The 14,343-nt window shown below is 40.5% G+C and overlaps 1 protein-coding gene across 2 annotated transcripts; it reads left to right on the forward strand.

The window, feature by feature from the left end:
- Nucleotides 1–3: 3 nt before the first annotated feature.
- On the forward strand, nt 4–13,772 carry LOC107569847 (ATP synthase subunit O, mitochondrial-like). 2 transcript variants are annotated; one of them, XM_016256006.1, is made up of 9 exons: nt 4–9; nt 1,730–1,732; nt 10,440–10,478; nt 11,021–11,071; nt 12,217–12,327; nt 12,425–12,554; nt 12,776–12,888; nt 13,054–13,140; nt 13,531–13,772. In XM_016256006.1, exons 3-9 carry the CDS (start codon nt 10,452–10,454, stop codon nt 13,639–13,641), a joined length of 630 nt encoding a protein of 209 aa, XP_016111492.1. In that variant the 5' UTR covers nt 4–9; nt 1,730–1,732; nt 10,440–10,451; the 3' UTR covers nt 13,642–13,772. The 2 variants fall into 2 exon arrangements, with proteins under 2 accessions (XP_016111492.1, XP_016111501.1); XM_016256015.1 differs by lacking the exon at nt 1,730–1,732.
- Nucleotides 13,773–14,343: the final 571 nt, after the last annotated feature.

The following is a 14,343-nucleotide window of genomic DNA, read 5'->3' on the forward strand; positions in this document are numbered from 1 at the left end:
TCTTCCGCTGTAAACGCCCTTGTTGTACATTCGATGTGACGTGGCGAGGGCAAGTAATTTGCATATTAAACCACGCCTATATCTTACAAGAGTTTATTCGTTAAAAGAGCCTTTGTTTCATGACTTGTCACCTCTTGTAGTCCTTTACTTAAAGGGGTCATATGACGTTGCTAAAAATAACATTATTTTGTGTATTTGGTGTAATGAAATGTGTTTATGTGGTTTAAGGTTAAAAAAACACATTATTTTCCACATACTGTACATTATTGTTTCTCCTCTATGCCCCGCCTTTCTGAAATGCGTCGATTTTTACAAAGCTCATCGCTCTGAAAAGCGAGGTGTGCAATCATGTTTAGATGATGGCCCTCTTATCTTTATTTTTATTTTATTCTTTTTGTGATTTGTTTCCATTTTATTTTTGTGGTTGATATTATGTGATGTATGCTTACTCTTTGTATGTTTCCGTTCTTTGCAATAAAAACATTTTTTTTTTAAAAAGAAAAAAAGAAAAGCGAGGTGTGCTCTGATTGGCCAGCTATCTAGTGCGGTGTGATTGGCCGAATGCCTCAAGCGTGTGACGGAAATGTTACGCCCCTTACTATGCTGTGATGCCGTTTCCCAGCAGGAAGAGACCAAACCAATAAAACCCATTACAAATGAGGCATTTGTTGCATCCAGTGGGGACATAATTACTGATTATGACTTATACAGTCTTTTTACGCATTGCATATCGTGCTGCGTAAACATAAAACCATGTCTGCGTCTGACGCAGTAAAAATAGTTTGCGGTTTGATATTCAGATTTCTTTTGCTTATAAATACGCAGTGCGCTGTCATAGACATGCAAATAATAAATTAAATATACATTTAAAATAAAAATAAATTTCAGATCAGAATAGTTAAGTTAAGGGATCAAGAAAGGGTTAACTGACAAAAGCTATACTGTGAAACTTTCGCAAGTCAGAATATTGAAGCCAAGTACTCAAGGAAAGGTACTGTGATTGGCCGAATGCCTCAAGCGTGTGACGGAAATGTTACGCCCCTTACTATGCTGTGATGCCGTTTCCCAGCAGGAAGAGACCAAACCAATAAAACCCATTACAAATGAGGCATTTGTTGCATCCAGTGGGGACATAATTACTGATTATGACTTATACAGTCTTTTTACGCATTGCGTATCGTGCTGCGTAAACATAAAACCATGTCTGCGTCTGACGCAGTAAAAATAGTTTGCGGTTTGATATTCAGATTTCTTTTGCTTATAAATACGCAGTGCGCTGTCATAGACATGCAAATAATAAATTGAATATACATTTAAAATAAAAATAAATTTCAGATCAGAATAGTTAAGTTAAGGGATCAAGAAAGGGTTAACTGACAAAAGCTATACTGTGAAACTTTCGCAAGTCAGAATATTGAAGCCAAGTACTCAAGGAAAGGTACAACAACCAAAACTTTATTGTCAAACAAAGTGTACAAGTGTATATGTGTATATGCTCATTTACCTAATTAATTGTAAACCGTTATTCACTGGGACAGCACCGTATGACATTATTATACAAAAAATTTAGCACGACATAAAACAATGTTTTTGTATTCCAGCAGTCTGCGTGTTTATTGATAATAGACGTTAAACATGAATAACTTCTTTCTTACACATTCCTTACTAGCGGACTTACCAAGGGGTTTGCGGACAAGAGCTTTGCTGTGAAAAACATTCACAGATCAAGCTGGTGAAGATGACATCGTTTTCATTCCTCTAATGGCGCTTTTCCACTGCGTGGTACGACTCGGCTCGGCTCGGCACGACTCAGTATGGCACGGCACGGTTCGGCTCGGCACGGTTTGCATTTCCACTGCAGTTCAGTACCGCTTTAGAGTGGGTGGGATTATTCACATGTCGTTATAGTTGCGCCGCCTCTACTACCACGGCTCCTAAAAAAACGTTTTCATTCCGGGTCGCCCCATCAAGCTCTCGCTGGATCCGCTCCTCTGCTATCAATGAGAGGAACGTCTGTTCTTCCACAACAGACAATAAAACTTTTTGGTTGTTAAAAAAAAGGTGCGCTCATTTAAAACAGTTGCGTTCGGTCCTTCGCTGGCTGTGCTGATTTAAATCTAGCGGATCTGTTTCGACCTCACTCTGACCGTCACTAACGGTCTAAATAGAATGATAACCTTTGTTCCGCCTTCTCTCGAGACCTTATGTAAACAAAGTCATGCCCATGACCCCAGAGGCAGAACTCCCGCACGTATAAAAGCGGGTTTTACTTCCGGCTCATGTTTTACAGCTGACAGCTGTCCATTTTCACATATACAAGTGAACGTAAGTTATGACTATAACTATGGATCTGTGAGACCGAAGGATGATCATCACTAATGGTCTAAATAGAATGATAACCTTTGTTCCGCCTTCTCTCGAGACCTTATGTAAACAAAGTCATGCCCGTGACCCCAGAGGCAGAACTCCCGCACGTATAAAAGCGGGTTTTACTTCCGGCTCCTTCTCTTTACCTTTCTCGCCTTGAGAGACCTGGTACTGGTAAGAACTATCTAATTTATATTTTACCATTCAATTCTTCACCAGATGGTGCAGGTGCCTTGAGTCCCTGTGAATTGTGGTGTGTTTTTCTCTGCTGAATTGCAGTTGGTAGAATTTACTATCACTGCATTATTGTTCATTAGGCTAGTTATATATACTAGCAGTTCAATTGGGATTATTCTGATTTGTTTTTCAGAGTATTCATCAGTGGATATTGAATATATTCCATTACAAAATGTTTGTGAGTATTGTATATTTTCTCATATCCTATATCACTGTTCGCAGTTGTTGGGATTGATAAAGGCCTGCTAAGTACGTTCGCGTTCTGGTGCGGGTCTTTGGATTCGTGTCAGCTTGATATATTTCACTGCTGTTCGCAGCCAGTGTGTTGTGTGTGGCTTACCTACTGCGCCAGGAGTATTATGGCTTCTCAGTGCTGCAGATTTTGTCGCTCAGCAATGGACCCTCGTGATGGGCATAGGGAATGTCCTTCATGCTTGGGGGTTGCTCATTTGAAGGAGGATGTGGATAATCCCTGCACTGCAGCTTGTGATCTACCTAGAGATGAACTAATTCGTCGCGCTAATAGGGCATGCAGCTCTGCTCCTGAGCGTGGTAGGGTGAGGGAACGTTCATCAGACAGGCATGGTCATAAGCCATGGCCATGCAAACACTCATGACTATCATGACGCCACACACACATCAAGCCGTGAGTTTGTGGCTGAGGCAACTAAACGTCCAACGCCAGCTCTGACAACAGAAGGTGGTAACACTGATACTCATCTGCAGATCCTAGCAGCTATTCAGAGTTTATCACGGAGAATGGATCAGTTTGAAGCTAATCGTCCTCCTCCTCATCTCTACCTCCCGGTAGGGAGGACGTTCCAATGGATGGGCAACAGTCCCGTCCTGGGGAAGGCACAAAGGATGCTGATGTGTTATCACTTCTGGCTCCCCACTCTCTCTTTGATGATGCACAACAGTCGGGAGAAGGGAGCCAGTGTGAAGGAACTCATTCAGACTCTGCAGAAGTTGATGATGAATCATCAATGAAAGAGGAGTTTCCTTCAAATACCCTTATTACTAAGGTATTTAGTGCAGCCAAGATCATTGGCCTGCAGTCTACATTGCCTGATCCTGCTCCTGTTGGGGGTGTATGGGAAGGCATATCTCAGAATAGTTCTGCACCTTGTATTCCAGTGGCAGACGACTACACGTCTATGTTGAAAACAGCTTGGAAGAAACTGTCTCAAAAACCTCAATTTAATGCAGGCTGTAGACGGTTGGCCAATGCCTGTTATCCTACAGAAACTGGATTGGGGGACATGCCACCAGTAGAATGAGTGATCGCTGCATGGACTGCCTTAGGCCCCGTCCATGCTTCCAATAACCCTCGTTGTCCCAGGAAGGAGTGTGCCAAAACTGACCGTCTGGTTTCAAGGTCCTTTAATGCTGCTGCACGTGCAGCCCGTACAGGCAATGCTTTGGCTATCCTGCTAGCAGCTTTGCAAAAAACAATAAGCGCATATGACCAAGATTCTAGGAACCTTGTTGATTCAGCTTTGCCTGCCCACTTTCAACTGACACGTGATGTGGGGGAGGTAATGTCTTCGGCTATTTTATGTCGTAGACAAATATGGCTGGCACAAATCACTTTGCCTGACGCCATAAGAGGTGAGCTAATTAATTTGCCAGTGATGCCTGGTCAGGTCTTTCATTCAGACTCTCAAGAAATGCTGGATAGGGCAGAGTGCTCTATCACAATGAGGGAAACTGTTCAGCGAGCCTGTCATAAACCTCCTCTCATATATTCCCAGAGGAAATCTCAGCCCCGGGGGGGAAAACAACAGGGAAGTTCACGGAGCTATGCAGGCAGAGACGGACCTGCTTAGGGATCAGGGGCCAGCCGTCGACTGTTCCTCCCAACTTTTGCGGGCCAGTTGGGAAAAATAGTCTCAGACCTGTGGGTTTTATCCACCATAGCTCATGGGTACAGACTGCAATTTTGACGGCGCCCTCCACCCTTTTCAAAAGTCCGAATGACTGTTGTCAGGGACCCAGTACTGAACTCCATACTGGTAGAAGAGATATAAAATCTCTTACAAAAAGGAGCAATTTCAAAGGTGCCCTTCAACGCACAGCAGACTGGATTTTATTCAACTTATTTCATAGTGCCAAAAAAAGACGGCGGTCATCATCCCGTTCTAGACCTCAGGGGACTCAACCGATTCTTGAAAGTTCTTCCATTCAAAATGATCCATACAAGGATTATAATGCAGTCCATAAGTCCAGGAGAATGGTTCACTTCTCTGGATCTAAAAGATGCCTATTTTCATGTTCCAATTTGCCCAGAGCACAGGCCCTTCCTCCGCTTTGCTTTTCAAGGCCAAGCCTTTCAGTTCAGGGTTCTACCATTCGGCCTGTCATTAGCACCAAGAATCTTCACTCGGGTGGTTGCAGCCACCCTAGCTCCCCTTCAGTTACGCGGGATCAAGATCTTGCCATATCTGGACGATTGGCTAATTTGTGCTCATTCTCGAGAGCAGGTGATTCAGAACACAGAAGAAGTTCTAGCCCATATTCAGTTCCTGGGGTTCACTGTGAATTGGAGGAAGAGCAGTCTCCAGCCCAAACAGCAGGTGGATTTCCTGGGTCTACAGTTCAATTCCTTGACAGTGGAGGTATGTCTTACTCCTCGGAGAATAGACAGCCTGGAGAAAGCAATAAATCACTTCCAAACAGGGAAGATTGTGACAGCCCGCATGATAGCAGTGGCATCAATAGTAATTCCATTAGGTCTGTTGAGGGCACGCCTTATACAACGGTGGTTCAACTGTTTTCACAGGCCTGCATGCGAGCCTTACGTCCCTGGAGGAACAGGAGTTTCCTTCGCAGGGGAGCCCTACTGGGCAATATTCCCCACAGGAGATCAGTGATCACAACCGATGCATCACTGACAGGTTGGGTAGCCATTTGGGAGGGTAGGTCAGTGAGAGGCAAGTGGGAACCCCCTTGGTCATCAGTGCACATAAATGTGCTAGAGCTGAGGGCTGTTCATCTTGCTCTGGAAGCCCTATTTCCGATTATTTGCTACAACATTATGGTAACATTATTTGCATGTGCTGATAAGAATGGACAGTACCTCTGCAATTTACCACATAAATCACCAAGGAGGGACGAGATCACTAAGATGCCTTCAGGTGGCAACAGATCTATTAACATGGGTATGTCCACGGCTGTCCTCGCTAAGAGCAATCCACATTCCAGGGACAGCGAATAGAGCAGCCGACATTCTGTCCAGGACGGGGCCTCTCCCAGGGGAGTGGCGGCTACACACAGAGGTGATAACCCAAATTTGGGTTCGATATGGGACAGCCCAGGTAGATCTTTTTGCATCCGTGGAAACAACCCATTGCCCAAGATGGTACTCTTTCAAAGTACAAGACGGCAGTTTGGGCCTGGATGCTCTGTCACAAGAATGGCCGACATACTTATTGTATGCTTTTCCCCCCTTTCCCCTAATACCTCAAGTTCTTCGAAGGATCAGGGAAGGTTGCCACAGGATTTTGCTAGTTGCTCCACGTTGGCAAGGAAGGCCATGGTTTTCAGTGATGATTCAGCTGATTCGGGGTCAACCGTGGCAGCTACCATCACGGGCGGATCTCCTGTCACAAGTGGGTGGCCAAATTTGGCATCAGAACCCAATGGCTCTGCGCTTGTGGGTGTGGTCCCTGCAGAGCCCGTCCCTCAGCAGCTAGATGATGCTGTGCGGGAGACTCTAAACAATTCTAGAGCCCCATCTACTCGTGCTAACTATGCCATTAAATGGATAATCTTTTCAGAATGGTGTTTGGGCACAAATGTTGATCCAGTAACCTGTTCCGTGCCTCTTGTTCTTCGGTTTTTGCAAATTCATCTAGACCAAGGCAAAGCGGCAAGCACGATCAAGGTCTATGCCTCATCTATCTCTGCATTTCATGGAAGGGTTGATGGCCAGCCAGTAGGCCGACATCCCTTTGTATGCCAGTTTCTGAAAGGAGTTTGTCGTCTCTGTCCAACTCGCACTCTGCGGGCACCAAGTTGGGACTTGCCTCTCGTATTAGACTCTCTCACTAAGCCCCCGTATGAACCATTGGCTAACACAGATCTTAAAGCTTTGTCTCTTAAGACAGCTTTACTCTTGGCCATTTGCTCTGCAAAAAGGGTAGGAGAATTATGTGCTCTATCTGTTAGTGACGACTGTCTACGTTGGAAGCCAGAGGGCACAGGGGTGTCACTTTGGCCAAACCCTGCCTTTTTACCAAAAGTAATTAATCCCCAGTTTAAGAATCAAATACTGGAGATGGCTCAGTTTCAACCTCCTTTGCAGACGAAACAGGAAGGCTTGCTTTCCCTATGTCCAGTAAGGGCATTACGTACTTATGTGAATGTTACTCAGCCTTTGAGAAAATCTCATTCTCAGCTTTTTGTTTGTCATAGAAAGACCAGGCTAGGGTTGCCACTTTCGAAGCAACGTTTGTCACACTGGTTGGTTGATGTTATCTCCCATGCTTATACAGTGAGAGGGTTGCCAGTTCCTGTAGGAGTTCGGGCCCACTCAACCAGAGGTGTAGATACTTCATGGGCTGCACTAAAGGGAGTTCAAGTAGAGGATATTTGTGCTGCAGCATCATGGTCTACGCCATGTACGTTCACAAAATTTTACAGAGTTGATGTGATTAGCGCAACACCAGTGAGCACTGCTGTTTTAATGTCTGTTGCCCAGTGAGGAGCGAATGGTATGGATTTTGTAGTTCCTCGCGACCCTGTTGACACGAGTCATCCTATTTAGACCGTTAGTGACGGTCAGAGTGAGGTCGAAACAGATTGTAAGTTATGACTATAACTATGGATCTGTGAGACCGAAGGATGACCGTCACTCATTCTTGTCGCTCGGAACTCTGGGGCGTTCAAGGTAAGAGAACGAGCCGGAAGTAAAACCCACTTTTATACGTGCGGGAGTTCCGCCTCCGGGGTCATGGGCATGACTTTGTTTACATAAGTTCACGAGAGAAGGCCGGAACGAAGGTTATCATTCTATTTAGACCGTTAGTGACGGTCATCCTTCAGTTTCACAGATCCATAGTTATAGTCATAACTTACATTCTTTTGTGTTTGTGTCGCAAGTTCAGTGACGCAGGTAGTGACGATTCTCTCCGGCCAATCTATGATCAGCAGAGTTTACACGTCACGTTTTGGTAACGGTACGGTTCACTTGGAACCCCAACCGAAGTGGTACTAAAAAAAGTACCAGGTACCAGGTACTGTACCCAGTGGAAAACCCCCCAAAAGTGAACCGTACTGTGCCGTACCATGCAGTGGAAAAGCGCCATAAGTGTCCAACTTTTGGAGCTATAGGCATTATAAAATTGAGAGTCGCTACGAGAAAACCCTGATTTCGGCCCAAAGGACAGCGTCACCTGAATTCACAAATCATGGAGAATGATATTCGGTATTATTTGCATGTCTATGACAGCGCACTGCATATTTATAGCCAAAATAAATCTGAATATCAAACCGCAAACTATCTTTACAGCGGTCTCATACCTCCATAAAATGCGCAGCACACATCTGAATATTTGGGTTGAACTGTTCTGGAACAGTGTTGTAAATACAACTTAACCACTGATTTCTACAGTAGTTGTGTCCTCTTTTGGAAGGCCAAACAAAGTAGTTTCACTTTCACAACGAAACACACAGCAACTCCACAACATGGCAGCGGTGGCAACAGCAAGAATTAAAGGTATGCCTTCTTTTATTGCGTGAACATTTGGGCGGCGTTATTAAAATCTTTCCACATCGTGATGTAGACATGTGGGAGCGTGTTAGAATGAGCTGTCTTAGGTAGGAGTGGTTGACTCATAACTTTTATAAAGAATATCTCACATCTGAATATTTGGGTTGAACTGTTCTGGAACAGTGTTGTAAATACAACTTAACCACTGATTTCTACAGTAGTTGTGTCCTCTTTTGGAAGGCCAAACAAAGTAGTTTCACTTTCACAACGAAACACACAGCAACTCCACAACATGGCAGCGGTGGCAACAGCAAGAATTAAAGGTATGCCTTCTTTTATTGCGTGAACATTTGATCGGCGTTATTAAAATCTTTCCACATCGTGATGTAGACATGTGGGAGCGTGTTAGAATGAGCTGTCTTAGGTAGGAGTGGTTGACTCATAACTTTTATAAAGAATATCTCCTTTGGATTTGAAACTTTAGTCTGCAACTTTACAGATCTTTATGCACCAAGAGCTTGTAACACTCCAAAGAGAAAGGAAAAATTGAAATCGCATCATATGACCCCCTTTAAAAGTAAAATAACCTACACAAATAACATTTAGACTGTGTTTCTGATTAAATAAAGCAGTAATTGATGTCATAAAATAATGAATATGTTTTGATTTAAAGGTCAGAAGCTATAGCTTACATGAAAAAAAATCACAAACATGACACTTGTAAATTAAATAATTTGATATATAATGATTTATTCATTAATGTGTAATGTGTTTTATTTTTTAAACAAATCATAGACTAAAAAATTTCCAGAATTTTTACAACTCTTTTGCTTTAGACCATCTACAAATGTTAAATCTTAAAATAAAATGTTAGGATTAACACTGCATCTTTCGGTGGAAAAAGTGCAGCGATTGATGTATAGTTTATTTATAGTTATTTTCAAAGCTTCATTGTACTATCAAAAAACCTTCATTATTGTTTATTTAATTCTAACAAATAAGTTCTTGTTAAAAACTAACCAAAATTAAAAATAGTTTGCTTATAATTTCTGCACAGGAGAGGCTTTGGTGTTGTTTCCAAACAAAAGAAAATATATCAGTATTGGTATCGGCCAAAATGAGTTGAAAAATATCGGCATATCAGATATCAGCAAAAATCCAATATCGTGCGTCCCTACTCACTAAGAATGTTATTTACTAAGTTTGTTTACCTTAGTTTTACTGTATGCATGCTACCATTTCATTCAACATAGCAATAGATTTTATAGACATTCAGTCCTTAGGAATTAGCTAAGGAAATAAATAGAATTCTAGTCTAACAGATCCGCAAGGTCCTCCCAAGATCATCCCACGGGTGCACCTGAAGTGCCCACCCACACGTTAAAGCTGAAGTAAAACACAAAAATATACACAATTGCTCATTGCTTATGGTATATCTTTATCAATAGTCTGTATCTGGGTGAAAGGATCAAGATAATTTTGTGACATGATGTCATATGCAGCTGACCTGCTTGCTAATGGGGTGAGCTGCATCTGTCCTCATAAAAAATAAACAGAGAAAGTGCAGTGCAATTAAATTGCAGAACGTAAGATAAAGGTCTTATTCCAAATCAGCTGAGGTGAGGTAATGTCATTTATGAATGAGGGCACATAAATCTTTTTAGACACATACATTTAATAAAGATATGCTAGAGGAATTCCTGCAGTCATTAGGAATGACCTTGATCATTTTACAATACAAGATTGGAGGTTAAGAACTGTGATCTTTAAGCATGTTTCCAAGCTTTCTGTAATATCAGTATATCAGGTTTGGCAAACCTAAATTGATTTAATTTCGGACTGGCCACCAGATTTAAGATGAATGCTAGGCTACATTACCAATAGGTTAAGGCTTTAATTTAAGACGTTTCAACCAAGTTTCAAGTTAATATAAATAAATAAGTATATAAGTGGAAGTTTTATAAATAAGTTTCCAAAACGTTTTATTTGTTAAGTATTCCGTCATTTTTCGGAGTAATTTTCCACTGATATGACTGGCCACATTTCCCACAATGCATGAGCGCAGCTCTTGCGTATTTCTTCCCAGACTTGCACGCATGCGCAGTGCTTTTGACCTACAGAGTCGCAGGAGAAAATGGCAGCGCTTGGAGTGGGGCTACAGGTATGACATTCTGAAAAACCTTGGTATTTGTATGGAAAACCACGAGCTGTTTGGCTTTGTGTAGTTAAATATAAGTAATCTTTGGAAAATATAATTATTTGACCAGTTGAATTGACGCTTTTTCTGATAACCGAACGAGGCCTTGACAGGCAGTGCCTTATCCGCAACATGTTACAATCATTCAAACCGTGTGCTCTTGTAACTTAAGAGCCGACAAATTTAATAATGTTCGTTAGCGTCTCGCTCTTGAGTTATATTCGCTACATAGATTAATTTACGTTTTGCAAATAACCTGATTCGTCTCTGCTCCTCATATGGTAGTTCTGAAAGATACTGCTATAAGACATAACTTACCGTACGTTTTTGAAATCTGTAGACGTGATTATATCGTTCAGTTTAGTATGTTTTGGAATGCATTGAGTGACACTACTGAAATTACGAGCATAGATTTATATTTATGACCAGGTCGTGTCATTGAGAGTGTTATATTTGTAAAAAAAAAAAAAAAAAGAATACTAGTTATTCTGTTTTTCTCTCCATAGGTGCGTCAGTTTAGCACCTCTGTGATCCGACCAGCAGCAAAACTTGTCAAGGTAAGAAAAAACAACGTTAGTAAGTAACGTTTTCATAGTAAGGGGAGAAAATACTAATGTTTCCTATCCATTGCAAAAGTTCCAGTGGTAACTACAGTTTCTTCTAAAATACCTAAGTTAAAGCACAATATTTTAAACCACTTATACAGGAGGTCCATATTAGTGTGTGATTTTGACGTACTGATGTTAACTATGGTGTTTTGGTGGAATGCACAGTGAGTTTGTTTTGTGTAATAGAATTAAATCTGATAACTCCATAAGTTTTAATACTGTATATACTATGTAATAATGCCAAAGTGTGTGTGTGTGTGTGTGTGTGTGTGTATGTGTATTAGTGCTCTCAAACGATTAATCGCATCCAAAATAAAAGTTGGTGTTTACATATATGTGTGCTGTGTATATTTATGTATATATAAATACACACACATGTATATATTTCAGAAAAAAACAACGTTAGTAAGTAACGTTTTCATAGTAAGGGGAGAAAATACTAATGTTTCCTATCCATTGCAAAAGTTCCAGTGGTAACTACAGTTTCTTCTAAAATACCTAAGTTAAAGCACAATATTTTAAACCACTTATACAGGAGGTCCATATTAGTGTGTGATTTTGACGTACTGATGTTAACTATGGTGTTTTGGTGGAATGCACAGTGAGTTTGTTTTGTGTAATAGAATTAAATCTGATAACTCCATAAGTTTTAATACTGTATATACTATGTAATAATGCCAAAGTGTGTGTGTGTGTGTGTGTGTGTGTGTGTGTGTGTGTGTGTGTGTGTGTGTATTAGTGCTCTCAAACGATTAATCGCATCCAAAATAAAAGTTGGTGTTTACATATATTTGTGCTGTGTATATTTATGTATATATAAATACACACACATGTATATATTTCAGAAAAATGTTATGTTTATATATTAAATATATTTATTATAATAAATTATATGAATATAAATATAGACATGTAAATGCATGCAAATATTTTCCAAATATATACTGTGTGTTTATATATACATAATAAATAGACACACATTACGCAAATACAAACTGGTTTTGTTTGCGGTTAATCTCAATTAATTGTTTGGTGGCACTTTTATATATAATGTATGTATGTGTGTGTATTCTTACCATAGTATGTTTGTTCAGCCCCCTATCCAGGTCTATGGGGTGGAGGGACGTTATGCTACTGCCCTGTTCTCTGCTGCCAGCAAGCAGAAGAGCCTCGATAAGGTCGAACAGGAACTTGGCCGTGTGTCTGTGAGTTACACTTTGGATTTGCGTCTCTTTGTTTCTGCTTGTTTTCCATAATGCTTCAATCAATTCTGGCTCATCTTTCTTTTCCCCCACATTCTAGAGCCTGATTAAGGATCCTAAGCTGTCAAGTATCGTGATGAATCCTCACGTCAAGCGCAGTCTCAAACAGAAGACTTTCATTGATGCTTTGACTAAGGCAAAACTCTCCCCCATCACCATCAACTTCATCAGTGAGTTTTCCAACCAGTCTTTATTTTCACTATCACACAGGTTGATTCAATGAGAACTATGATGTGATTAAAAAAAAGTTTCCACATATTAAGTGAAAAGTGTGTAGAAGAGTGACTTTGGCATTGAAATGCATGATAGTTGCATTTAGAAAATTATGATAGTAATTTATAGGTTTGAAATTGTATTATCTATGAATATTTAAAATTATTTTTGCTTACAGATGTCCTAGCAGAAAATCGCCGCTTGACTTTGACCTCTGATGTCATCACAGCCTTTGGCAAAATGATGAGTGCCCACAGAGGAGAGGTCACATGCTCAGTCACCACCGCTCAGGTAAGCTGTGTAGTACATTTATGCACAAAAACATATATCTGTGCATTCGCATGTTAATATCACTACTAAAGTAAATGTTTTGTATTAAAATATTTTCTGGTTGCATAAAACTTTTTGAATTTGTTATTCATTAAAGTTTTGAATGAAACCTGTGTCTGTGAACAGCCTCTGGATGAAGCTAATCTTGCAGAGCTGAAGGTGGCACTGAATGGTTTCCTGGCAAAGGGAGAGACCATCAAACTTGAGACCAAGGTAGGAGGGCTTGTTCCCAAAAGTGGGCTTAATTATATTCTAAAGTGCTGATTTTAAAATGAAGGGTGTTCAGGTTAGCATAATGTTTTGATTTTGTTGCTCTTTGAGTCTTGGATGACAATCTTTATTTTCTTGTATTTCTAATGTATTATAGCAGAGAAAGAGTGCTAAAATGTTTCCTGCTCATTGAGTTAGAATTAGGCAAAACCTTTTTAAAATGTCCTTGTCTTTTTAATGTCTTGTTTTGTCTTGTCATTCGCTCGTATCTATTTTGTCATTCGCTCATCCTTGTGAAATAGAACGCACAATAAATTATTGTTTTTATCAAAAGGTTTTCTAATATTTATTGTAATGTATTACAGATGTTTAATGTGTTTATTTTCCTCACAGTCTGATCCCTCTATCCTTGGGGGCATGATCGTGAGCATTGGTGATAAGTATGCAGACATGTCTACCAAGACAAAGATCCAGAAGCTCACAAAGCTGATCAGGGAGACCTAAGTCCTGTGGACTGACCAGACCTAATCAAATCAAGATTCAGGGGGTGAAGAAAGATCAACCTCTCTCTGCTATTGTGTAGTTGAATTACCTTGTCCAGTTGTGTTCAAAATAAATATTATGTAACATTTAAACTTGAGTGTGTTATTTTTACAATATTTAATGAAATATGGAATGATACCATCTTATTTCCAGTGAATATGTAATGACCTCAATACCACAGTACCTAAACTAAATTAATACAGTTTATGGGTGAAATTAATACAAATTTATGCTTTAATTGTGGAAAAAAAAGTCAAACACTAAAGTCGTGGCCTAATGGTTAGAGAGTCGGACTGGTAACCCAAAGGTTGTGGGTTCGAGTCTCGGACCGGCAGGGATTGTAGGTGGGGGGAGTGAATGTACAGCGCTCTCTCCCACCTTCAATACCACGACTGAGGTGCCCTTGAGCAAGGCACCGAACCTAAACGAGCATAAATGGCTGCCCACTGCTCCGGGTGTGTGTTTACTGCTGTGTGTGTGCACTTTGGATGGGTTAAATGCAGAGCGCTAATTCCAAGAATGGGTCACCATACTTGGCCACATGTCACGTCACTTTAAAGACTGAAGTTTTTTTTTAGTTTTTTTTGCTGCATTAAATATTAATTGCTATTTATTATTTTTTTTATATATATATATATATATATATATATATATATATATATA

The sequence above is a fragment of the Sinocyclocheilus grahami genome, unplaced genomic scaffold (assembly GCF_001515645.1).
Source record: "Sinocyclocheilus grahami isolate Dianchi unplaced genomic scaffold, SAMN03320097.WGS_v1.1 scaffold28.1, whole genome shotgun sequence".
Classification (NCBI taxonomy): Eukaryota; Metazoa; Chordata; class Actinopteri; order Cypriniformes; family Cyprinidae; genus Sinocyclocheilus; species Sinocyclocheilus grahami.

What these genes read in the sequence shown, in the direction of transcription:
- LOC107569847 (XM_016256006.1), top strand. Translation starts at nt 10,452, where the DNA reads ATGGCAGCGCTTGGAGTGGGGCTACAG. An exon ending in AGGAACTTGGCCGTGTGTCT is followed by an intron (nt 12,328 to 12,424) that starts GTGAGTTACACT and finishes CCCACATTCTAG; the next exon opens with AGCCTGATTAAGGATCCTAA. An exon ending in CCATCAAACTTGAGACCAAG is followed by an intron (nt 13,141 to 13,530) that starts GTAGGAGGGCTT and finishes TTTTCCTCACAG; the next exon opens with TCTGATCCCTCTATCCTTGG.